The 25,696-nt window shown below is 41.6% G+C and overlaps 1 protein-coding gene across 1 annotated transcript in view; it reads left to right on the top strand.

The window, feature by feature from the left end:
- The window catches only part of THSD7B (thrombospondin type 1 domain containing 7B), a gene marked incomplete at its 5' end in the record, with an annotated part of 754,786 nt that overhangs the window by 314,357 nt on the left and 414,733 nt on the right, over window positions 1–25,696 (top strand). Inside the window, one exon of the mRNA XM_079782710.1 lies at window positions 25,075–25,266. Coding sequence (XP_079638836.1) covers window positions 25,075–25,266 — 192 coding nt within the window. The remainder of the gene's footprint in view (window positions 1–25,074; window positions 25,267–25,696) is intronic.

Below are 25,696 nucleotides of genomic sequence, written 5' to 3'. Positions count from 1 at the left end.
AGTTAACCACAGCCTGGGGCCACCCAGCTGGAGCTTCAGAGAGATCTGCAGATTTCTCCTCTTTGTATCAGTTTAGAAGTGCCCTGATGAGGCCCAGCTGTGAAGCAAGGCAGGCTGCTGCTGCCAGCCTTGGGCCTTCTCTTGATAGCTTTGGGGCTCTCTGACCCAGCTGCTGCCTGTTTGACAGGCTTTAGGCTGAGAAAGGACTGGCCATTCATATGCAAAAGCCATTGCACACAGTTTTGGTGGGGTTGTAAATTGGGTGGGGCGGGGTCTCAGGAAATCACCAGGGCAGAGCAAACAGCAATGACTGCCAGTCAGCCCTGCACCAGAGAGCTCCCAGTGCAGGAATAATGAGGAACAATGACCACTGCAAGTACCTCCATCTGAAAGAAAGCTGCCCTCGCATTCCTGCCCTGATGCCAGACAGTCCTGTTTCTCCCAGTATGAGTCTTGGTCACCGAGAGTCTCTCCTGGAACTGGAGTTCAGAGAAAGCAGGAGCTTGTATCTCCCTCCCGATTAAAAAAGCAATTCACCCAGGTGCCAGTCCGTTCCATGCCTCTGAACCTCCTACCAGTCTCAATGTTCTTTCTTCTTTACTTCTCTAGTTGTTGTACTTCCACTCAGCCATCTTTCACGTGGTTCTGGATGATAGTTGTTCTGTCTTTTAGTTGTAATTTTGATATGGTTGTGAGAGGCAGTAAATACAGGTTTTTACCTATGCCACAATCTTGGTTCTCTCCTGTGAATTACTTTTAAAATTTATATTTCAACTAGAGGCCCGGTGCACGAAATTCATGCACTGGGGAGGGTGTCCCTCAGCCCAGCCTGCACCCTCTCCAATATGGGACCCCTCGGGGGATGTCCAACTGCAGGTTTAGGCCCGATCCCTGTGGAATCGGGCCTAAACCTGCAGTTGGACATCCCTCTCACAATATGGGACCGCTGGCTCCTAACCGCTCACCTGCCTGCCTGATTGCCCCCTAACTGCTCCCTTGCTGGCATGATTGACAACTAACTGCTCCTCTGTGGGCCTGATTGCCCCCAAATACCCTCCCCTGATGGCCTGATCACCCCCAAGGTTTTTATTAGTATAGATATGACCCTGCACAGAAAATTTTACTAACCCTGCTGTACAATAAGGGCTTGACGATTGAATCATTAGGACCAGACACCAAGATTTTCTTTCTTTGAATAGTGGACGGGATAATTATCTTGTCTTTAAGTTGCCCAGAAATTAAAATGAGATAATGACTTAGAAAAGTATAAAAGTATAAAAGCACCATATAAAGACAACTGTCTTTTTAATGAAGTGGTAAAATGAAAAGCACTATTTTTATTCTCTGCTTTCTTCCTTTACAAGTTTTATTTAAACTTTAAAATTTATAAAAATTTCACTCCAATTTTCATTTCTTTACATTCAATATTATTTTGTATTGGTTTCAGGTTTTATATTAGTTACAGAATAGTGGTTAGACAATCATATACCTTACAAAGTGTTCCCTGATATTTCTAGTACCCACCTGGCATCATACCAACATTACAACACTATTGATTATATTCCCTATTTAAGTGAGAATGGGCTTACAGGTTCCTTTCAGTCTTTCTTTTGTGTTGCTTGTCCTTCCTTTTCTTTCTCACTTCTTCCCTCATTTTCTTTATATAGTATCTCAATTGGCCATCAAAGCTCAGTGAAGGCACTGGGACAGGCTTCATCCATTTTACAGACCAGGAAACTGAGGCCAATTCCAGTTGGCTGTGGGACTTGACTCAGCACACAGGAGGCCCTCAGAGCCATGCTCTTTGGGCTTCCTAAGAGGCAGCCGCCCGGCAAACAGAACAAACCTTCCAGTCAGGCTTCCGAGCCTCTTTCTCGAGCACCTCTTCATTGCGGATGCTCCACATCCTTTCCTCTCCCCGTCCCCTGCCCCCTATTCTTTACTGCCCCCGCTTCTCCACTTCTCCGGAGCAGGTGGAAGGCTTCGCACTCACTGCCTAGGCATTCTCTGCCATGGGGCAGGGTGTCGCGGGCTTGCTTTTGGGTCAAGGCAGGAGCAGGAGTCACAGCCTCTGAAGTGTGAAGGCCACCTGAGTGAGGCCCTTTAGCACTGGGACCTTTAGCACTGAGGTGGCACCACCCCTCAACCCCCGCCTTAGGGGTGAGGGTCCTTGCCCTTCTGCCCGGAAGTCCTTCCATGCCCCTTGATCCCTGACTGGGCCCATCCACAACTTGGGGCCACTGCAGAACCTCCGTCTCTCTGCAGATGAGGCAGATCCCTGCCCTCTATCTCCGAGAAGCTATGAATCTGTGGCCAGAGGCCCTGTCTGTGTCTCAGCAACCCCATGCCTGCAATGTTCCCAGGGACCCCCAGGAGCAGCTAGGCGGGTCCGGCCTCGCCTCCCCGGGGCCGCGCTGTTCCCGGGGACCCCCGGGAGCGGCTAGGCAGGTCCAGCCTTGCCTCCCCGGGGCGGCGCTGTTCCTAGGGACCCCCGGGAGTGGCTAGGCGGGTCTGGCCTTGCCTTCCTGGGGCTGCCATCGTCCCAGGGACCCCTGGGAGCATCTAGGCAGGCCGCTGCCCCTCCTGGGGCCTGCGATGGACCCAGACCCCTCCTGTGTCGTCTGGCGCTGCCCACCCCACTGCCTCCTCTGCCGATGGACTGGTACCTTGTGGGCGGTGTCTGGCGCTGCTTGCAGGGTCTCCTCTGCCCCCAATGGACCCGTACCCCACGAAGCAGGCCATGGTGATGCCCGCCCTGCCTTCGTATGCAAATTAACCACCATCTTTGGTGGGTTAATTTGCATACTCACTCACTCTGATTGGCTGTGGGCATAGCGAAGGTATGGTCAATTTACGTATTTGTCTATTATTAGATAAGATGAGATAGTTATTCAGTATAAGATATATATCTAATATTTCTTCAATATATATCATGTGCTAATTATCACCAACTTTCTCTCTCCACTTGATTTTTTTACTAGTTTTTTTTACTATATACTATATACTATAAAGTATATACTATATACTACATATTATATACTATATATTACATACTATATACACTGAGTGGCCAGATTATTATGATCTCTGAAAGCATAATAATCTGGCCACTCAGTGTATATTTTATATTAGTTAATTTTATTAGGCTAACATCCTATATAATAAAAGGCTAATATGCAAATCGACTGAACAGCAGAATGACCGGTCACTATGACGAACAATGACCACCACGGGGCAGATGCTCAACACAGGAGCTTCCCTCTGGTGGTCATTGCACTCCCACAGGGGAAGTGCTGCTTAGCCAGAAGCCGGGCTCACAGCTGGCAAGTGCAGCGGTGGTGGTGGGGGCCTCTCCCACCCCTGTGGCAGTCGGACATCCCCCGAGGGCTCCCAGACTGAGAGAGGGTGCAGGCTAGTCTGAGGGACCCCCCTGAGTGCACTAATTTTGTGTACGGAGCCTCTAGTATATTATAAAAGTTATGTACAAAATAAGAAGCAATTTTTAGATTATAACATTAAGTTATATTAGGTTATATATAGCACATAATATAATACAGTTTATATTATATCGTAATATAGTTCATAGTATGATATCCTATATTATAAAGAGGTAATATGCAAATTGACCACCACACCATCACAAGATGGTGGCACCCACAGCGGGGGTGGGGCCGGCCGCTCCACACGCCTGCTGCTGGAGTCCCCTCAGCCCAACCAGAGGCCTCGGGTCCTCCTGCTCCCCCCACTGACTGACAGCTCACCCAGGCTCCTCCAACGAGCTGCCCATCCCTCTCTTCCTCCTTCCCCCGAAGCTGAAGCCTGACTGTGGTGTCCAACAAATTGGAAGTTATAACTCATGTCGTTGAGAGTATCCTCCATTCCTCAGCCGAGGCCGGCCACTCTGCGCACCTGCTGCCAGACTCCCCTCAGTCCCACCAGGGGCCTTGGGTCCTCTGCACCCCCCACTGACTGAGGCTCAGGTAAGCAGGGCCGGCTGAGGCACAGGCAAACCTTGGATAGCGGCTGCCCAGCTGCCCAGGGCTGGCCTGAGGTGCAGGCAAGCCTCGGATGGTGGCTGCCCAGCTGCCCAGGGCCGGCTCAAGGCTCAGGTAACCAGGGCTGGCCAAGGCTTGCGCTGCCAGAGTGGCAGCAGCAGAGGTGTGATGGGGGTGTCCCCTTCCCCTGATCGCCAGGTCGCCTCCTGCCCCTGAGGGCTCCCGGACTGTGAGAGGGGTCAGACCGGGCTGAGGGACTCCCCCCTCCAGTGCATGAATTTTCATGCACTGAGCCTCTAGTACTATATATAATAGCAGATAATTACAATAATTATATAATACTAGAGGCCCGATACACGAAATTCATGCAAGGGGCTCAGCCCTCGCAGCCATGGCTTCATCTGGAAGGACGTCTGACTGTCTGGTCTAATTAGTATATTATGTTTTTATTATTATAGATAATTATTTACTGATACTAAAAGTTCAAGTAGAGAAGCAGAGCCTTGATTTCCTCATTCCCAATATTCTCCCAGTCAGACAGGGCTGACAAAACTAATATCCAAAACCCATTTTGAAGTCTAGATCTTGATCCTGGAAATCAATCCGGCTTAGGACCGGGAATTCTCATTGTCATTTAAACGAAAGTAGACAACAGCCTCTGGTGAGGACAAATAGCAGGTGGAGTTGGATCGCAGAGCCAGATCTGTGCAGGTGCATCACAGCCATTCCATTAACCTCCCACTAATGCAATATATATTTCATGCAATTGCAATTTATAGAAATGCACTCATTGCATTAGGGTGAAGTTTAATGCACTGAAGCCATGAATTCAGGTTTTGTTTACGGTTTAATGTCTTGGATCACCCTTTATGTAATTAAAGTTAGAGCCATTCAAAATTAAGTAAGATTTTTCTCTTTAACTTCTAAATGTATACACAAAGCATTATCTTCTTCTTTTCAAATAATAAAAAGTTTATACCAAACACCAAAGATAAACCAAAGACCTCAGCCAGTTTTATTTGCTCATACTTGTCATCTAAGCATAATGTCATATTAAACAAATGATATAGAAACACAGTTTTTAAAGTTCTTATTGTTGTGCATAATTACTGTGATTGATATAAATGTGGGCATGCCAAATAAACATGTAAGAAAGCACAGATCTATTACATATTACGTATTCCCTTTAGAGAATGTTATGTAAGCCTTTGTTTGTAAGAGGATGACTACATTTTACTTCCTAGAATGTATGGAAGATCAAGTTAACATAAAAGAAAGAGAAACAAGGAAAAATAGAGACAATTATTTAACATCAAAATATAAAAGATATTTTAAAATATTTTTGTAGTAAAATTCAGAGTATTATGTAATAAAAATAAAATATTTTATTCTGAAGAGACAGAATTTGCATGCAGTATATTTCAGGTGGGAGGAAAAGAAATACACTTAAGATGAAATGATTCTGTTTGATAATGTTAACCCATAGATCTGATAACATTATCCCATTGAAAAGTATACATGCTTTTCCAAAATATTTTGTGTGTGTGTGTGTGTGTGTGTGTGTGTGTATGTGTGTGTGTTTGGGGGGGGAGTTAGGAAGCACTTAACATTTTTACTGTGCCTATTTATATGGTTGTTCATGGATTTTCCTTCTGTTTACCATCTTCACTATGTTTAGAATATGTTGACATCAGGGACCATGTAACAAATGGACTGCGGCTTATTAAAATAAGAATATACTCTCTAATAAGTACCTTTAGTATGTTATGTAATAAATAAGTTAACACCTTTAATAGAAGATAAAGAGAGATACAAACATTTTAACAAAATTTTTTTTAATGTATATTTTATTGATTTCAGAAAGGAAGGGAGAGGGAGAGAGAGATAGAAACATCCATGATGAGAGAGAATCACTGATTGGCTGACTCCTGCATGCCTCCCACTGGGGATCAAGCCCACAACCCAGGCATGTGCCCTGACTGGGAATTGAACCATGACCTCCTGGTTCATAGGTCAACGCTCAACCACTGAGCCACGCCAGCTGGGCAACACAAACTGTTTTTATCCTCTTTTACAAGAGCTGTAGGTTCCAAGGCAAGTTATATGAATTCTGAAAACTGATAGTCAAGTCCCTGTGCAGAGAGGAATGAGGAGTTCACCTCTTGAATGCAGGGGAGTTTGTTGGCCTGAGGAGCTCCATAATCCTTCAGCAAGTGAAGATCTGTTCATTAGGAAGTTAGGATACTACCAGAAGTTTCAAAATTTTGGTCTAATAAAGATGAACACCTAGAAGTAGTCCTTCATTTCTTTTGAGGTTTCGACTCAAAGGTAAATCTTACAAGAGTGCAAGAAACACACCCTGGAAGGATTGTCAAAATGTTGGCCACATTTGTTGTCTTTTTAAATCTCTTGATCTTTGTGAATTTGCTCTTTAACTACCTTTGAACTAGTGGAAATGTTATTTCTGAATCTTATTTGAAGAATTCTTCTCCAAGATGCTGAAAGTACTTTATCAGAATTAGAGTCTAGGAAATTATGCATTTCTTAACTAGATTTTTAGATTAAACTATGAGATAAGCCCAGAAGTACATAAAGATAGTGAAATTCTATTTGCAGTGTCAGTGTTTCGGTATTTTATGAAATTAGCAAAGCTTTATTGTATTTTCTGCCTGGGTACTCAATTGAATAAAAGGCATAATAAATAAGAATTCCAAAGCAGAATTTTGTTGAGGGGGAAAATAAATTAGAAACAGTAATGTAATCATGCTCATATATATTTTATAAATTTCACGCATTCTGTATTTGAAAGTTTGTTGAAATATACTTGGGTATTGCAATATAGATGAACATTGAAAATTTTAATATTTTTCTACATACACATTTCTTTGCACACAAAAATATAAAAACTTCTGCCCAAGCCAGTTCTCAGGATATTCTCTCCATTATAAAAACTGAATAATGCAGAGAATTGCAGAATATTTTCAAAGTTAAAGACACAATATTGTTTTCTTTCACTCAGGGGCTTTTTGAATTTTGAGGCAGATTATCACACATACACTTCTTCCATTTCAATACATCAGTTTGGAAGAGTGGGTCAAAATTAATTTTGCAGTTTTGAGATTTTAGGTAAAACAATAGGTGAGGGAAACAGAACAGGTTTCCTTTTCCATGTTGCTGAAATTTCATAAATGTGAAAAGATAGGAACCTCTGTCGGTGCCTAGTGGTAAACAATGGACAACTACTTCTGAATTGGACAAAAGTGCCCCATAGTACCCGGATGTCCAAGGACGAGGTTGGCATGCTCACAATGATCTTGTAAACAAATAAGCTCAACCTTGGCTTGATATACAGACTGGGCGGGTGAGTAAACCTTCATAGTTTGAGAAATTTCACAGGGAAAATAATGGTTTCCTGTGTCTTGGCTGATCTCCACCAACTAAACTGGACAATCACATGAGGCCAAGTTTGTAAGCAGAGTAATGGGTGACGGTCAGGCTGCCAATGACAGCGCCATATTTTTAAGGATGCTCAAATAGTACTATTTAGGTTGCCTTCCCTTTCCTGTCTCAGAGCAAGTTTCTCCTGTGGCTTCTGGAGAGATATGTGTAATGGGCATTTAATTCTATTTTGAATATTCTGCTGTCTTCTCTCAGCAATTTCAGTCTTTTTGGTTACCTAAAGCAGAGCCCATGTTGCAAAATTTTTCTTGTGACACAGTCCTTTTGCCATTCAGCATTGTTTCTCAGCATTTTACCCTGAGGAATAGTATGCTAATGGAGTATTACTCCAAACAAAAGTCCCAGACAGGTAAATCCACTGCCAAAGCAAGCAAACCCACAAATCTGATAGTGCCTTGCAAAGCTTTGCATTGATGATTTTGGTATGTTCATTATTTCCATATTCTTCTGCATGCCTCTCGTGTGCTAGAATAGTCTTTCAAAGATTTGACTATATTTATAATTAGCTTATGCAAAATCTAGAGGCATTAAAAGAGGTTAGTAGACATATGTCATCATCATCCTTATCGTCATCATCATTATCTCCAACACATACTGAATACTTACTCTACTAGTATGTGCCTATTACCTTAATCTTACCTAATTTCATCATCACATAACTCCTGTGATACCTTGGTAGGAATCAGTATTCACATATTTAGATGAGGAATCAGTATGTAGAGAATTGAAATAACTTACCTAGTGACACACAACTATTACGGGCAGGCTGGAATTCAAACCCAGGTTTTTCTGCTTTTAAACCAATGTTTTAACTCATAGTAGTAGACCTCAATCAGATATATATTGAAGTTGGTGCATTCCTAATCACTTTAAAATTTCCTCAATTTGTGCTAGCCCTAAGGATGCCAGAAATGTCTCAGACCCTAAAACATCTGTTCAGGTCAGTTATACTTCCTTTACTCTGATTAGCATTTATTGAATACTTACTATGAGTGAGGCACTGTTGCAAGCACTGAAAATTCAGAAATACATAAGACTCATCATTTTCTCTGGCCAAGCAAGCAATGGGTTAAAGACGTAAGACATTATACAACCTTCAATTTATTGAGCAGATGCTTCTCTCTGTTTATCATGTCTCAGGAAAAAAGTGCCTATGTACAAATAACCTAATAACTGCTAGTTTCACTGCCTAGAAGAATTAGAAAATTATTCTTCTAACCAGTGGGCCAGTTAGAATAAGATAAATGATCATAAATATCTAATGTGCTTAAATTGCTTCTAAAGAAGCCATGCCTTGCAGGCAATAAATGTCAACATATTTATTAATGATGTAATTAAGGATTTGACCTCTTAAGTAAAACAGGCATTTGATAAAATAATATTTATTTCATGAAATAGGAACATGTTTCTTTTTGGTGTCAGTGCAGGAATAAAAAGAGTATACAGATTTCAAATGTCTGTATTCATCTTTTATTATTCTGAGCATACAGCTTGAATCAAATGGAACAATCACTCTTATGAAGCATTGAGGAGAATTTGGTAATGTTATAAAGTGATGTTTGGATTTTTGAAATGTTTCCTTAAGTTTATTCCATGTATTTTGAAATATCTCAGCATATATTTTACTTGACCTTAAAATCTACTTAAGTTCCATTCATTGATTTTTTTTAACTATTTGAGACTGGTAAAATGGCATTGTCTGATTGAGTTCTTGTACTAGAAGATCAGTTTGGTTTGGGGAGATAGGCAAATAGAGATAGGGTTTATTCTCCTTGAGAATTTATTCAATTTCTGGAAGAAATCATTATCAGTCTTAAGCCAATACTAGTGAAGTATAGTAGATAAAAGTTATAATAGTAGGAATCTATATATTCTTGGACCTTATCCCATCCAAATAATTAATCTAGGTGAAAACATTTTTATTTATTATATGTGCAAATTTCCAGCTGACATCAGTTTGATTTGAATGATAACTTTAATAAAACTTCAGTGTTTATTATTTTACCATTTTATTGGTATAATTATTAGCTACCAAATTTTTATTTGGAAATTTTCTTTTTTTTCTTTATTGATTAAGGTATTATATATGTGTCCTTATTCCCCCATTGCTCCCCCCACACACACACAGTCATGCCTTCACCCCCCTGGTGTCTGTGTCCATTGGTTAGGCTTATATTCATGCATACAAGTCCTTTGATTGATCTCTCCCCCTTATCCCCGCCCTCCCCTACCTTCCCTCTGAGGTTTGACGGTCTGATCGATGCTTCTCTGTCTCTGAATCTGTTTTTGTTCATCAGTTTATGAAGTTCATTATATTCCACAAATGAGTGATATTTATCTTTCTCTGACTGGCTTATTTCGCTTAGCATAATTCTCTCCAGTTCCATCCATACTGTTGCAAATGGTAAGAATTCCTTCTTTTTTACTGCAGCATAATATTCCATGGTGTAGATGTACCACAGCTTTCTAATCCACTCATCTGCTGATGGGCACTTAGGCTATTTCCAAATCTTATGGTAAATTGTTCTGCTATGAACATAGGGGTGCATATATCCTTTCTGATTGGTGTTTCTAGTTTCCTGGGATATATTCCTAGAAGTGGGATCACTGGGTCAAATGGGAGTTCCATCTTTAGTTTTTTGAAGAAACTCCATACTGTTCTCCACAGTGGCTGCACCAGTCTGCATTCCCACCAAAAGTGCACGAGGGTTCCTTTTTCTCCGCATCCTCGCCAGCACTTGTCTTTTATTGATTTGTTGATGATAGCCATTCTGACAGGTGTGAGATGGTACCTCATTGTCATTCTGATTTGCATCTCTCAAATTAGTGACTTTGAGTATCTTTTCATATGTCTCTTGGCCTTCCTTATTTTTTCATCTTTCAGGTTTTTTTAAAGAGTGAACGAAACATTTAAAAGCTGTTTTCTGTTTGGATCTCAAATTCTGATAAATAATGAATCATTCTCAGCATTAGTCGATGTGCCCTGTGATCTATGGTACTGTAATCCTATTTCTGCACTAAGTTGGTGGAACAAATTGGAAAAGCAGTATCCAATTATTATTTTAGGGTCTTAATTAGTTTGCAACATTTCGATGAGAAAAAGATTGTAGCATGATTCGTCATGAGTTCAACACTGTAAACCTCTGATAGAGTGTTGTGGTTTGTTGTTTGTTATACTTCTTTAATATGGTACAAAAGTAGTCATTAGACCCCTGCCATGTTCTGCAAAATTGAATATGAACAGTTTAATAGCCAGGGGACCAAGCATGGAAAAGGCAGCAGTAATGCTTTTTAAAGGGAAATGCTATAGTTGTCCTCTGAGAATTATACAATCAGGACTATTTGGCTGATTTAAAATATTCTGCTTTTGCAGAATCCTTCCCCAGTACAAAAAAAAATTAGATTTTGGCGAACGGTACATATTCTTCATAGATCTTAAATAGTGCAGGGTCTGACAGGAAGAACTGGCGACATTGTAGTTCCTATAGTAGCAGGAATGTGGTTTAGAAAGAAAAGGAGAATGCACCAATTCAAAAAGGCAAGCTTATCTTGCCTTCATTGTACTTTATTTGAAGACAATCTTCCCAGAGGCCTGAGCTTAAAAATTTGTTGGAATGAAAATAGTTTGCCATAGTCTATTACTTTCAATATGATACTACCACAATTATATCATAATAACTGTTATATGAGCTATTATGGTACAGGCCAGCATCTTAGGGATTATATATATCGAGTGATTACATTTTTACAATAACCTAGCAGAATAGGAGTGCTGTGAGAAAGGTACTATTATCATTACAGTTACCTATAATATGTCCACAGATGAGGACACTGAAGTACAGCAAAGTTAAATATTAGCAAATATGTGTCAGGTGCAGATTTTGAACCCAGGCAGTCTGACTCCAGAGTCCATTATGCCATACTGGCTCCCAGTTAATGTGGGGGTTTAAAATCTCACCCGTTTCCTAATTACTGCCTGGCATCTTCATATGGATTCATCATAGGTGTCTATCAGTAGTAGGGTTGGGGTGCATAGTACAAAAACTTAAGATACAGTTTACACTTTAAACAGACTAAACATCTTTCCCTTTATACCTCACTTATTGTTATCATCCAGAATTGACTGAGAGACCTACTATGCACCAGACATTGTGCCAGATGTCTGATGCAATTTTATAAAAGACAAAGTTCCATTTTTATAGATCATGCATTGTACTGCTTGGATGCTACATAAATGTTATTTTAGCCAGAAGCTAATTTCCATTGCATCACACATATCAGTATGTTATAATGCTTGACTCGCAGTTGTTGCATCCATAAATATTTGCCAAGGAAAAGCTATGCTTTAGTATCATATTTGAAAAATCTGTATTCATGTTATACACTAGGGCACATTGGCTGGAGAATTCACTATACCTGAAATTATGAAATTTTAGGTCCTACTATGTAAGCTTCAACTCATTGTTTGTTGAAGCAGGCAATGTATTTTTGGTTCCTTCCTGAAAATAGATCTGGATGTGGCATCAAAGCACAATCTGTAAAGGAAAATGTGGCAAATTAGATTTAAATTAAATTTTTAATTACACATTTAAAAATTTGCTTTGCAAATTATACTCTTAAGGAAATGAAAAGAAAAACACACACACAGACTCTGTGCATGTATTTGCATATTATAAGTCCAACAAAGAATTTGTACTCAGAATATATAAATGATCTCAAAACTCAACAATATGAAAACAAACAACCTGTCTTTAAGCCCAGCCACTATAATAATATACCACAGACTGGGACGTTTATTTCTCACATTTCTGAGGTCCAAGGCCAAGGTGCCTGCATACTTGTGCCTGCAGAGGGCCTGCTTCTTAGTTTGTTGATAGTCACCTTCTCACTGTGCACGTTCTACCTCTTCTTATAAAGACACTTATAATCTCGTAATGAGGGCCCCACTCTCATGACCTAATCACCTCCCTCAGGCTCCACCACAAAATACCATCACACTGGGACTTAGAACTTTGATATATGCATTTTGTAGGGACATAAACATTCAATCCAAAACACAATCCAATTCAACACTAGTTCAAATTCAAAAAAGACATTTCCCCAAAGATGATACAGAAATGGGAGATAAGTACATGAAAAGATTTGTTCAACTTCCTAAGTCTTTAGGAAAATGTAAATGAAAATTGCCATGTAATTCCACTATACCCCTATCAGAATGTTTAAAACTTAAACAACAAAATGTGGTCATACTAAGGACGGGTAAAGATGCAGGGCAATGAGAGCTCCCATTCATTGTTGAAGGAAATACAGAATGGTACAGTGAGCCCTTTGGATAAGAGTTTGGCAGTGTATTAACGTTATGATGAAAATATTTATTTATTTAATTAAGATATAGTTGACATATAATATTATTTTAGTTTCAAGTGTATAAATAGTAAATTAACATGCATCTACCTTACAAACTGATCATCACAGTAAGTCAACTAATGATCTATCGCCATATAAAGTTCTTACAATATCATTGACTGTCTTTCCCGTGCTGTAGATTATATACCTTGACTTGTTTATTTTATAACTGGAAGTTTGTACCTCTTAATCCCCTAAATCTGTCTCGCCTCTGCCACCACCCTCCTCCCAACTGGCAACCAAATATTTTTCACTGTGTCTGTGAGTCTATTTCTATTGTTTATGTGTTTGTTTGTAGATTCTACATATAAGTGAAGTCATATGGTATTTGTTGTATTTGTCTTTTTCTGACTTATTTTATTTAGCATAATACGTTCTAGGTCCATCCATGTTATCGCAAATGGCAAGATTTCATTACTTTTTATGGTCGAGTAATATTCCGTTAGATACACACACACACACACACACACACACACACACACACACAATGGTTGCTTCCATATGTTGGCTATTGAAAATGGTGCTGCAATGAATGTAGGGGTGGATATATTTATTTTTATTACTGTTTTTTATTTCTTTGGATAAATACCCAAAAGTAGATGTGTTGTATTGTATGATGGTTCTATTTTCAATTTTTGGCACAACCACCATGGTGACTAGGCCAATTTATATCCCCACTAACATTGCATAAGAGTTCCCTTTTCTCCATATCCTTGAAAACATTTGCTATTGGTTGTCTTTTTCATAATGGTCATTCTGACAGGTGTAAGAGCAGATTTTTATGACCCAGCAATAACCCTCCTAAATATATACCCCCCAAAATAAAAAATATATATATTTACACAAAAACCTTTATTCATAATTATATGAAAATGTGGAGATAGCTCAATGATATCTCAATGACCTTCAGCAGGGGAATGGATAAACAAAATGTGCTACATCCATACAATGGAATTCTACTGAGCAACAAAAAAGAATGAATTCTTGATAAATGTAGCAACATGGATAAACCCCAAATGTGCTCTTCTTCAAAGGTTACATGCGGTATAATTCTGTTTTTAAGACATCCTAAGGGTAAAAAGGAAAACTGTAGGAACAAAGAAAAGATCAGTGGCTTCTAGGCTTCAGGATTGGGAGAAAGGGTTGACTCCAAGTGGGCAACATGTGGAAATTTTTATGGTGGCAGAACTGTTCTGTATCATGATTTTGGTAGTGGGTATAAGACTTTATGCATTTGCTGAAACTCATAGAATTATATAACATGAAGAGTGAATGTTGTATAATACCTTAACTGTATGTAAGTTAAAAATTTGACAAATAATGAAAATTATAAATAATGGGGATAAAACACACAATTGCCACATTTTTTGTGCAAGAACTCTAATGAAGTTCACTTCCCCTGAATTCCTTGGCTTTGTCTGTCCATCTCTGAAATGTGTTCTTCAGAAAGCAATCCACAATATAGTGAAGATTTTTTTGTAGTATTATTAATCACACTAGTGGCCCGGTGCACGAAAATTCATGCACTGCAGGGGAAGGGGGGAGGGTCCCTCAGCCTGGCCTGCCCCCTCTCACAGTCCAGGAGCCCTCACAGGATGTCCTGCTGACGGCTTAGTCCCGCTCCCCAGCCGCAGTCTGGCCTCCCTCTGCAGGAGGCAACCAGCCAATCAGGTATATACATACTTTCTGAAGGTAGCATGGACTCCTTCCTTATTTCTTTCCTCTGTGGTTGTAGAATAGGGGACTAAAAGGTGGAGACAGACCTGTGGCCGGGCCTGGGGCTTTTGTAGGCAGCGGAAAGAGAGAGAGGGCTGGGGCAAGTCTAGACACGGTTTCATTCAATTGTCCTCCCTTCCTCTGGGCCCCTCCCTCCATTTTTTCCTTGTTGTGGTGGACGCTCAGGCCTCAGACCGACAGGAGCCCAGCGATGGTGGGGTTCAGCCCCCTCACTTCTCAGCTGAACGTACAGCCACCTCACATTCCAAGCGGGGCTGTTTTCAAGTGGCTAAAGCACTGGGAATCCACAGCTCCCGGCTTTCCCCTCTCGGTTTCCTACTTTGGTCTGTTGCAAACTTCACCGAGACACCAAAGCAGCTCTGCCCTGGTAGTTCTGCACTGGCCCCCGCCCAGGCCCCACTGGGCACTCTTCCTTGAGGTTTCCTAGTCCACAGTCTGTGCTCAGGGTGGTCGCCCAGAGCCCATTCCCCCGGGCAGGTGGGGCAGGGGGGCTGGCTTGGAGAGCTGGAGGAAGAAGGCAGAGTAAGAGTTGGTATGAACCGGCGCCTGCTCAGCCAGACTTCCTAAGCTCCCCACCAAGCCCAGGCCGGGCCCCTTCCCAGCGCCTGGAGGATCCCGGCTGAGGTCCTCTCCCTGCACCCAGTACCCTCCTCCCTGTTTCACCACCGGGGGGCTAAAGCAGCTCACCCGCTCTGGACCCTGCCAGCCCAGCAGGCCGTGGTGCGGCCTAGGGCCCCGGTGGCCACAAGCCTCCTCCCCTTCCCTGAAGCGTGAGGCGGGGTCCCAGCAGCTTGTGGTGCCCCCAGGCTCCGTGCATGGAGACACCACTCGCCACTGAGCCACCATCTGGCCCGGGACCTGTGGGCGCCAGGGTGGCCTTGGGCTCCCGCTGGCCCCACCGAACCCAGACTTGGCTTGGCCGGCCGCCCTCACCGCCCGAGCCCTGTGGGCCTTGTCACCCTGTGAATCGCCACAGCCCGGCCATCCCGTCCCAGGAAGTGGCCGTCCAGATCGCCATGGCTCACTCCCTGGTGCAGTTGGGACTGCCCAGCAAGCACATAGGCAGGAGCTGGGCCGCCCAGGGGAGGGAAGAGGGATGCGCAGGCTGGGGTGGAAGCAGGGAACTTGGTGGTTTAAACACAGCCCCCCCCCCCCCCCCCCCGCCCCAAACACCGCGCGGGCCCCTTGCACTGCATTTCCGGACCCCTGGGCGCCCCTGCTCTGTGCCACGCTCTAGGGACTGGGGTGAGGGCAAGGGACCTGGGGCTGCAGCCTGGAGGCGGCCCTAGCTGCTTGCAGTTGCAGTGGTCGGTCAGGGAGGGCTGCGGCCATGAGGCAGCCTCACACAAGTCCCCGCTGCAAGTCCCTGCCTCTCTCTCTCTCCGAGAGGTCAGCAGTTCAGCCCGCTCGGCATGCTGCGTGCACAGCCTGGCGTTGGGTCGAGCCTTTGGTAACATTTTGGATGTTATGGACGCTGGCTCTTTATATATATAGATAGAAATTGAAAACATCTTAATCATGCAGTTATAGTGGGGTAGTTAAATAAAGATGTATTTCCCACTTACAGGCATTAAAATATGTTTGTGAAGGTTAATTACATAGAGAAATTATCATTCTTCACTTATGTACTATCAGTTTATTGACTTACCCAATTTATCTTTAAAATATTGATTTTCAAATATTTTAAAACTTCTAGACAACTTTCTAAAATATACTACATATTCAAGTTGGTTCGAATGCTTTTCTGTAAAACCACATAACTTGAAAAATATATATAAATGGATAGGTAGAAAAATAAACAAAATGAGTAATATTATTTCCGCCTTTATAATCATTTGAGTTCCTCTTTTATTTTTCTGCTAAGACCAATGGGATGAGAATAGAGCTAGTATCTTTGACACAAATCATTTTGCTATTTGTAATGTCTTCTATTCCCATTTTCACCAGTAATAAAAAGCCACATTATGTATAAATGGTACTTTGCAATTTCCAAAGTATTATGTTACATTAGCCTCTTTGATCCATCACTGGACCCACTGATATAATCTCCCCCTGCCCCCCCCCCCCCCCCCCCCGCCACCACCACTAACACAGTCAACTGAAGCCTAAGGAAGCTTAACAATTTTGTGGGGTCACATTTTGGTAGGTGTTAAAGTCAGAACACCAATCCAGATGTTACAATTCCTCATCAAATACCTTATTCATTATAATGTACTGTTTACTTCCTGCAAGATTTTTCCTTTTTGAAGACATATGTCCTGTGTTACAAAGGTCATTTATTCCATTATTGCCATTCTTATTCATGTTTTTAACACTGTTCAGTCCCTATAAAATTCTCAGGAGAAACAAAGTTTCTGAACTAAGAAAATGTCTTCAGGTTGCATTTTGAGATACAGCAGTGTGGATTTTCTTTTCAGTGTGCACTTCTGTGCCTTCTTGGACAGGACCTCAGCCCTTTGTTGATTTCTGAGCTATCCACTGTGTCCAAAAGAGTTAGGATTATTCCTCAGATATTCCTCTTGCCTTCTGTCTGATTCTTCCATCTCTCCATTCTGAGCTTATCTATTCTATTTTTGAAAGGTTTTGTCCTATTCTGCCCCATCCCAAGATGCAATTCCCAGATAATCCAAGTGCCTATTCCTTTCCATTTACCCTTTCCAATACTAAACTTCCTGAGAAGCTGACAACGGATTGTAGAGAGTCCCTTCTTTATGGTTTGGCATCAGCTAAAATTAATGTAATAGGAATGATACATATGAGATAGGAGCCAGGAAGCAGCAATACAGCATGATAGAAAGAACATAGCTCGCAATGTCTAACCGCTTTTCCTGTCCCAGCTCAGACATTTATGAGCAACCTAACTTTCTGACAAGGATTTTTAGCTTCTCTGTGCTTCAGGTGAAAGAATAGTGCCCCACTAATAATATTAATATGGATATACATTAAACCACTCCATGTTCTGTGGTTAGCACAGAGTATAGCCCACTCTTACACAAATATCAGCTATCAATGTTATTTTAGGGCAGTTGATTTTTTGTTATTATGAATATGATCATACTTAAAATCAGGTTTCTTTATTTGTCTTCTTTTATGTATAAACTACATAGACAGATAAGCTTCAGATCGTCTTATTAACAAGCAGAAATATTCATTGCAATGCCGGCATAGCATCGTTGCACATAGATAACTTCTGTTTAGCCCTTAGCTTTGTTTCATATTTTATTGGTTTGCAATATAAACATTTCCTTAGCTGATTAGGTTCTCAGTCCAGAAGTAGCCATGGGTTACTTGCCTGTAAGGAGATAACGTTTAAATTTTAAAAATGGAATTAAGTATATATGAATTCCAGTAAATTTGCTATGTGCTATCTGTTGACATCTTTCTCAGCTGTTGGCAAGCATTTAATCAATGTTTATTGGCTTTTCTTCTCTGAGATTTAAATAGCACATAAAATTTTATGACAGGGAGAGTATTTTCAATAACTGTTTTATTATTTTCCATAGATAGTTTAATAGTATATAAGAGGAAGTAGCCATAAAATAGCTGAGCATGAATTATTTTTGAAAGTATATGGTAATTTGAAGTTTGTATAATGACAAAATGTTGATGTATTTTTCAAATCATATTGTAGATTTGTGGATATCTGAGTTTATCTTTTATCTATATCTTTTTACTCTTTTTGGACACCAATAGTCTAGGTCAGGAGTAAATAACTATAGTTGTTTTTTTTTTCCTACTGTTATACAAGATAGATAGTAGTTCATAAAATTAAATTATAATTCCTCCAAAGTCACAAAACGACAAATGCCACAGAATGTACTAGATTGCAGATGTATAGTTTAAACATTAGCTTTATGTTGAAAGTCCAAACTATGATAGCTATATTAGTGTTAAATTTACATGATTGCTTGACTAATAGCTGTAGAATGTTTGCCATGAGGTATTTATACTTAAAGTAGTATATACACTTGAATGGGAAAAATTTAGGGACTCTTGAGTACACTAATATATTCAAAGATCTTTCTCTCATCTAAGTACTTTTGCTGTTATCCAGGAATGGTTAGGCATGAGAACAGGAGTGTAAACTATGGCCAAGACCTAGTCATACAGCCATTTATGCCATGGCTCCCAGAATCACAAACAAAAATTTTAGTGATGAATATGACCACAGAATTTCACTCCTACATGTATACCAAAAAGAATTGAAAACAGGTACTCAAACATGTACATGTATAAATGTGTTCATAGCAGTACTAGTCACAATAGCCAAAAGATGTCTGTCAACAGATGAATGAATTAAAAAATTGTGGTATATACATACAATGAAATATTATCCTATCTAATAAAAGAGTAATATGCAAATTAACCATCACTTTGCGACAAAGATGGTGGCACCCATAGCCACAAAGATGGCGGCGCTGGCCAGAGCCATGGAACTGGCAGACACACAAGCCTGCAGGGGGCTCTGGAGCCCTGTGGAGGCCACGGCATTGGGCTGCTGGAGCCAGAGCCAGTAGACACACCCTGCATCCCTAGGTCCCCTCCTCTCATTTCCAGGAAATAAAATGTCTGTTGTGCACCCACCTTTTGGCACAGCCCCTGCCCACCGTGGGCACCCCCTCCCCCAGCAGGCAGTACTGTGCAGCTCCCAGCACCTGTCTTCCCATAACTTACATGGACAAATGTGTGCAGGCAAAGTCAGGAATTCAGGCCCCTCACATCAGCTTCTAGCTCTCAGGGCACCCCACGGGAGACTGAGGGGCAGGGGTGGGGACGATGGGAAGGAAAGAGGGGGAAAGGCACCAACCAGCAGTTGCTCCAGCCCTGCCAAAGTTTCACTTTTTGTGTGTGGGTTCGCTCCCTGTCCCCACATGAGCATTCCCGGGATAAATAGCTTTAGTGAGCAGGGGGACAGCGGGCCCTGCAAGGTTACAGCTGGTTGCCCAGTCCAGGGCACAGGACACGCTGTGGGGAGCGGGGCCGGGCCTGTCCAGGACTGGGGACAATGGGAGGGGGAGTGCCTGGGCACCTCCTCCTAAGCCTTAGCCTCCACCTCCAGCTGCCGCCACCACCGCCGCTGCCATGGCTGCCTCCTCCCAGAGGTATTGTTGCAAATCCTCCTTCCTCCCCCCCCCCCAACCCTCCGGCCGCGGATGCCTCAGGAACCCCCAGCCTCCCTGGGCCCGAGCGCCTCTGGGGTGGCAGTAGCTCAGGCACAGGGTGTGGAGTGTGGACCCTGCCCAGGCGGAAGGGCCTGCGGTGCAGAAGTGCCAGCCACAGTGCATTCACGGGGTACATGCCATTGAAGTGAGACCCCGAGTTTTCGGGAAGCTCAGATCGTGGTCTGGGCGGGGTTGGAGCCCTTCCCTGTGTGACCCCAGCCTGGGCCTTTCAGGGCGCCCAGGGGGCGGGGCCACACCCAGCTGCTTAGAGCTTTCGCAGAATCTCAGTTGTCACCATGGAAGGGGCCTAGGAATCCAGTTATCCAAGCCCCCATTTTACAGTTGGGGCAACTGAGGTCCAGAGAGAAGGAGGGTCTCCCCAGAAGTCAGTCACTAACGGCCAAACTGTAATGAAAATAAATGGCTCACAATTCCTAATTTCCATTCTCCAGCATTTCCCCAGCGCCCACAGGCTGGCAGGGAGCAGGAGGGGGGGCGCAGTTGGGGCGATCAGGCTGGCAGGCAGAGTGGTTAGGGGCAATCAGGCAGGCAGGCAGGTGAGTAGTTAGGAGCCAGCGATCCTGAATTGTGAGAGAGATGTCCGACTGCCAGTGCGGAATTGGGCCTAAACTTGCAGTCTGACATCCCCCGAGGGGCCAGATTGGAGAGGGTGCAGGCCAGGCTGAGGGACCCTCCCCATGCACGAATTCCTTGCACCGGGCCACTGGTTTTATCATAAAATGGAATAAAGTAGTGATATGTGTCATAACATAGATGAATCTATAAAAATTATGCTATGTGAAAGAAGCCAGCAAAAAACATCACAAATTGTATGATTCCATTGACATGAAATATTCATAATAATTTAATTGACCGAGATGGAACATAAATTAGTGGCTGCCAAGGACTGAGGGGAGTGAGTAATGGGGAGAAAATGCTTAATGGGTAAAGGGTTTTACTTTAGAGCAATTAAAATGTTTTGAAACTCTGTAGAAGTGGTGGTTTAGAAAATCACAACGTTGTGATTTACTAAATGCCACTGAAGTGTTTACTTTTAAAGGCTTCATTTTATGTAATGTGAATTTCACCATATTAAATTATTGTTTTTTAAAAATACTGAGTGACAAGGTTGAAGCAGCACCATATCCCATGTTCTCAGAATCACAAATGGTTTAACTAAGTCTACTCCAAGAGGAGAGAATGCAGAGTTTGTCATTATTGATCCCAGGGAGGCTGAGGAGGACTGGGAGTAATTTTATAGTATTTTGAAAGATGAATTTGATTTCACTCTTAAATATATTCTATTTTATTATGATACTAGATTATCAGAGCTGGTGAAAATGACTTTTAATGGCTATGTCTCTGTGCCAGGTGCCGCTTTATTTTCCATGCTCGACTGAGATTTCAGTTGATCTCATTGATCCACCTGAAAAAAATGAACACAGGAGATAATAAATGCTCCTCTTTCGAGATGGGTTCTCTCTGTGAAATGGGAAGATAATTATACCAATGTTGACGGGCAGGTGAAGTTATTCAGGCACAAGTGCTTCATTTTTGGCTCTTAAATCATTTAGCTTAGCTGACCATATAAAAATGATATGGAAAATTATAAATGGTGTTTATATTTTGTGTGAACCAGCCTGTGAAGCTGTCGGGAGTTATTTGTGCTTATACACGAATGGTAAGGCAGATGCTTTCCATGGCTATGGCAAAAATATCTAAATTTTTCAGATGAATGAGGGTTTTTGTGGTAAACATTTTTGCAAAGAACATTTTTGAAGGTCCCTTTATTTTGAAAGTCCTCTTAAGTGTTGGGCACCTTGCTTATGTATGTTGCATAAATAATTTCTAATACTTAGAATATCTCTGAAAAGTAGCTGTTACTATTTCATTTTCAGAAGTAAGATAACTGAGGTTCAAAGATGTTAAATGACACACTCATGAGGATAAGTGGTGCTATGATTCACCTTCAGATACTTAACTCTGTCAGACTAGGACACTTTGTGACTAGTATCCCATTGTGCTGGTTTTGGGTTTTTGTTGTTGTTGTTGTTGTTGTTTGTTATAAAATCTTATAAAAAATAGCTCACACATATTTCAGAGTATGCTTATGACTATTAATTTGCCGCCCCTAAAGAAAGTCTCTTCACCTTGCTCTTATTTCTTAATTGGCCTGTATAGACAAGCTATCAAATTGTTAGTGGAGAATTGACAATGAATTGCACCGAGGAAGTGTGTGTACCAGTTCATATGAATGCTTAGCCCTTGAAAAGCATTCAAGCACCTAAAGAGAATGGGTGCTGAATGGTGACTAGGGAGAATGTTGAGTTTGGGTAATGGGAAACCTAAGCAATGGGAATTTAAGGAAGGAATAAATATAAAACAACTTGTGTGTCCGTCTAAGTCATTCAGAATTTGATGTCCAATAACTCTTCCAACATAGGCATTCGTTTTTCCTCACATAGCTTCAGAATTAACTGTCTTCCAAATACCTTGTACTTTTCTGCCATGATACCTTTGTTGGCACTTTGATGCATGAAATGCCCGCCCTCATTGCCACCAACCCTGAGCCTTTCTCTTTCTCCCTGTTGAAAGGCTTCAGGCTGTCATGCTAACCCCCAGAGGTCCTTCTCTTCCCTGCACTGCTGTAGCATTTCTTGTTCAAAACACACATTCGCAGCTTGGCATGCACTTTTCTGTTTTTAAGATTTTTTAAATTGATTTTTAGAGAGAGGGAAGGAGAGAGAGAGAGAGAGAGAGAGAGAGAGAGAGAGAGAGAGAGAATGAGATCCATTAGAGCCATACATCCATTGGCTGCCTCCTGCACTCTCCCTATTGGGAACCAAGCCCTTGTGATGTATAGGACAATGCCCAAACAATTGAGCCATGGCTTGGCATTTACTTTTGGAGATAGTTTTATTCTCATGTGTTTATAGCTAATCTCTGTTATTAACTATGAGCTCTAATGAGGTAAATAAGTTATTTTCATCTATTTATATACCATAATATACTCTGGACATACTATCCGCTCATCAAATTGTTGATAATTATATATAACTCTTGAAAGCAGAGCTTTCTCAAAACATATTCATAAAAATACCATTTCTGGGACAGATGCTCCTTAAAAAGGGATGGCCATTGGTCAAATAAGCTTGAAAAACACTACATACCATTTCCACCCTTATGAAATTTACACTATAAATTGGCATTTTCAAAACTGAGGAATTCTTTAGTAATAAGACTATTCTACTTATTCAACCCGGTACCTCTCAGCCCCCCCACCCCCCCCCCCCCGACTTTTACCCTTTATTCTTCAAAATGTTCTTTGCAAGATACTGCTTTAAAGTGGTTTGTATATAAATGATGCTACTAATATTTATAAATGTGGAAACTGAATTTTGATTAGAGATGTAATTTGGGTGTTTTGTTTCGCCTGCCTCCTTCTGTACTTGGAAAACCACTACCCATTAGCTGTAGTATTGGTGTGTGTGTGTGTGTGTGTGTGTGTGTGTGCCATATAATGTAGGCTTCACCTGAAAATAGATTGAGACTAAGAAGAGAATGTTTGGAACTGGTCTTTCAGCTTGATTATGTGCTAGGATCTCTATTACTTCTCATAATATGTTTGAAAAGTTTTATTTGTACCTCAAGGACCATGAGCCTGGCCTCATTTACAAATATGAATGCAGATACTAGCAGTGCACACTCTTCTTTAGGCAGCTTGCTTACTGTCACGTGGTTTTATTTACTTCCTCAGAAAAGGAACATCCATCTCCAGGGAATTAGACACAGCATGGTCCATGGGAAAAGCAGAAGTTGGGGGTCAGAACATTTTAAATTGATTCCTAGCTCAGGCCTGTGCGATCCTGTCCAAGGTTTCTTTTCAGAGCCCCTGACTCCTCGTCTATAAAGCAGGGGTCACGCCTGCTCTGAGAGTTTCCTACAAGGACAGTGCCTGGCACAGAGGAGACACTTTATAAATATTAATCCCCTTTGTAGTAGTTTTATGTTAGAATATGACAAGAGCATTTCACAGGCACAAAGTCACACACACACAAAACAGGCTCTCTCCTAGAGTTGCCATTCCACATTTCATGTTGTTACGTCAAACTATAAACAGCATCACTGTTGTTCCTGTCTGCTGTTTTTATGGGGTGACTGTGAATGGGGGAAGAGGAGGAGTTGAATTATTAATTGTGAAGCATATTTAATTCTATAAATAGAGAAGAAATAACCTAAAAGAGAGCTTTTGAATGAAAACATTGTAATAATCTGAGATATAGACAGTAACTTCTAAGTGATCACCCGAGGCCCTAGCCAGTTTGGTTCCATGGATAGAGCGTCGGCCTGCAGAATGAAGGGTCCCAGTTAGATTCTGGTCCAGGGCACATGCCCAGGTTGCGGGCTTGATCCCCAGTATAGGGCATACAGGAGGCAGCTGATCAATGATTCTCTCTCATCATTGATGTTTCTCTCTCTCTCTTCTTCATCTTTCCTCTCTTAAATCAATAAAAAACAAAAAAACAAAATAAAATAAAAAATATATTAAAAAAAGAAAAGATCACCTAAGTCTTAACATCTGTCAATTGTAAATATATATTTATAGTAAATATATGTTATAAAAACATATACATTTAAGTAATTTATAAGTGCATTCAAAGGGGGAATAGTAAATGCATTTGGAAGAATTTTGGACTGCCTTTCAACTTTTGTCTCAACACATTATGTAATTCAGCCACGGATCCATTTCCATTGTGGTTTTGGATTACTTGCCACTATGCACAAATGAAGTAAAAGAGTAATGGTGTGATCTTCTTGCTTAAGGTTACGTATTTGGAGCAAAAGCACACACCAGAAAATTAGACCGGTAAAATTCTTTTTTATAGGGTAGAACAGAATGCTCAACATAAATTATGCTTTCAGGACGACAGGCTACCGTGACCCCCATTTTGCAGTAAAGCATATACTTGTTACCTATGGTTGTCAATAATGCATCAGTCATGTCTGTCTCCAGCCATCCATGGCTGAACTGTTGCTGGAAGAAGCCCATTGTGTCCCTGTGAAGAATAACAAGTGCCAGTTTTGCTGTAGTATCTGCCTTTCTAAATGCCAAATGATCTCCTGGCAGTTTTCCTTGACACAGGCATTATGAATGGCTGGAGAAACCATCATTTTCCGTGCTTTATTGGTTTAGACACAAGGTGAAGTCTTCTAAGCTAAAATGAAGTAATAGAGGAAGCAGTGAGCCTCAATGTTCCCTGGACTGGCCTGGATTGAGCATTAACCAGCATGTGTCTTGGTCTGGTTGATTACAGGAGAAGATGTGTCAGGGAGTCTCTGCCCAGCATCTGTTCCTCCTGAACGGACGGCTTGTGAAACTCCCTGCAGGATGGATTGCGTGGTGAGCGAGTGGACAGAGTGGTCATCCTGCTCCCAGTCTTGTTCAAATAAAAACTCGGATGGGAAACAAACCAGGTCAAGGACTATTCTGGCATTGGCTGGAGAAGGTGGGTCATAGTAAAGGCTTCAAGGAAGTCCATTGCCCAATTATTGTTTTCCGATAGGTAACTGTGGAGATGATATAACAGAAGTAGACACATATAGGTGATCTTCGATATTCCGCGAGTCCACATGAACACTTTTCTGTCATTGTGTGCCTGTTCTCTTTAATCCTCAAGGGTGTCTGTGCTGAGTTCCATTTATTTGCATGAATTGTTTTAGTCCATTCTATGTTATTTTTCATTAAACTCTTTTAGAGAAGAAAACAAAGTCTGGTTGATACACATCCAGCTCATGTAGTTGGGGACATAATTGGAAAAAGTCTGGTAAGAAGGGTGCCAAATTAGGAATTGAGAGACACGGCTTCTTAACTGGAAACTGCCAGTCACTTCGGCAAGCTACCTGATCCCTGAGCCCTGATTTTCTGTTCTGTCCTGC

Source organism: Cnephaeus nilssonii, assembly GCF_951640355.1.
Source record: "Cnephaeus nilssonii genome assembly, chromosome: 10".
NCBI classification, from domain to species: Eukaryota; Metazoa; Chordata; class Mammalia; order Chiroptera; family Vespertilionidae; genus Cnephaeus; species Cnephaeus nilssonii.
This window is presented reverse-complemented; position numbering and strand designations above follow the sequence as displayed.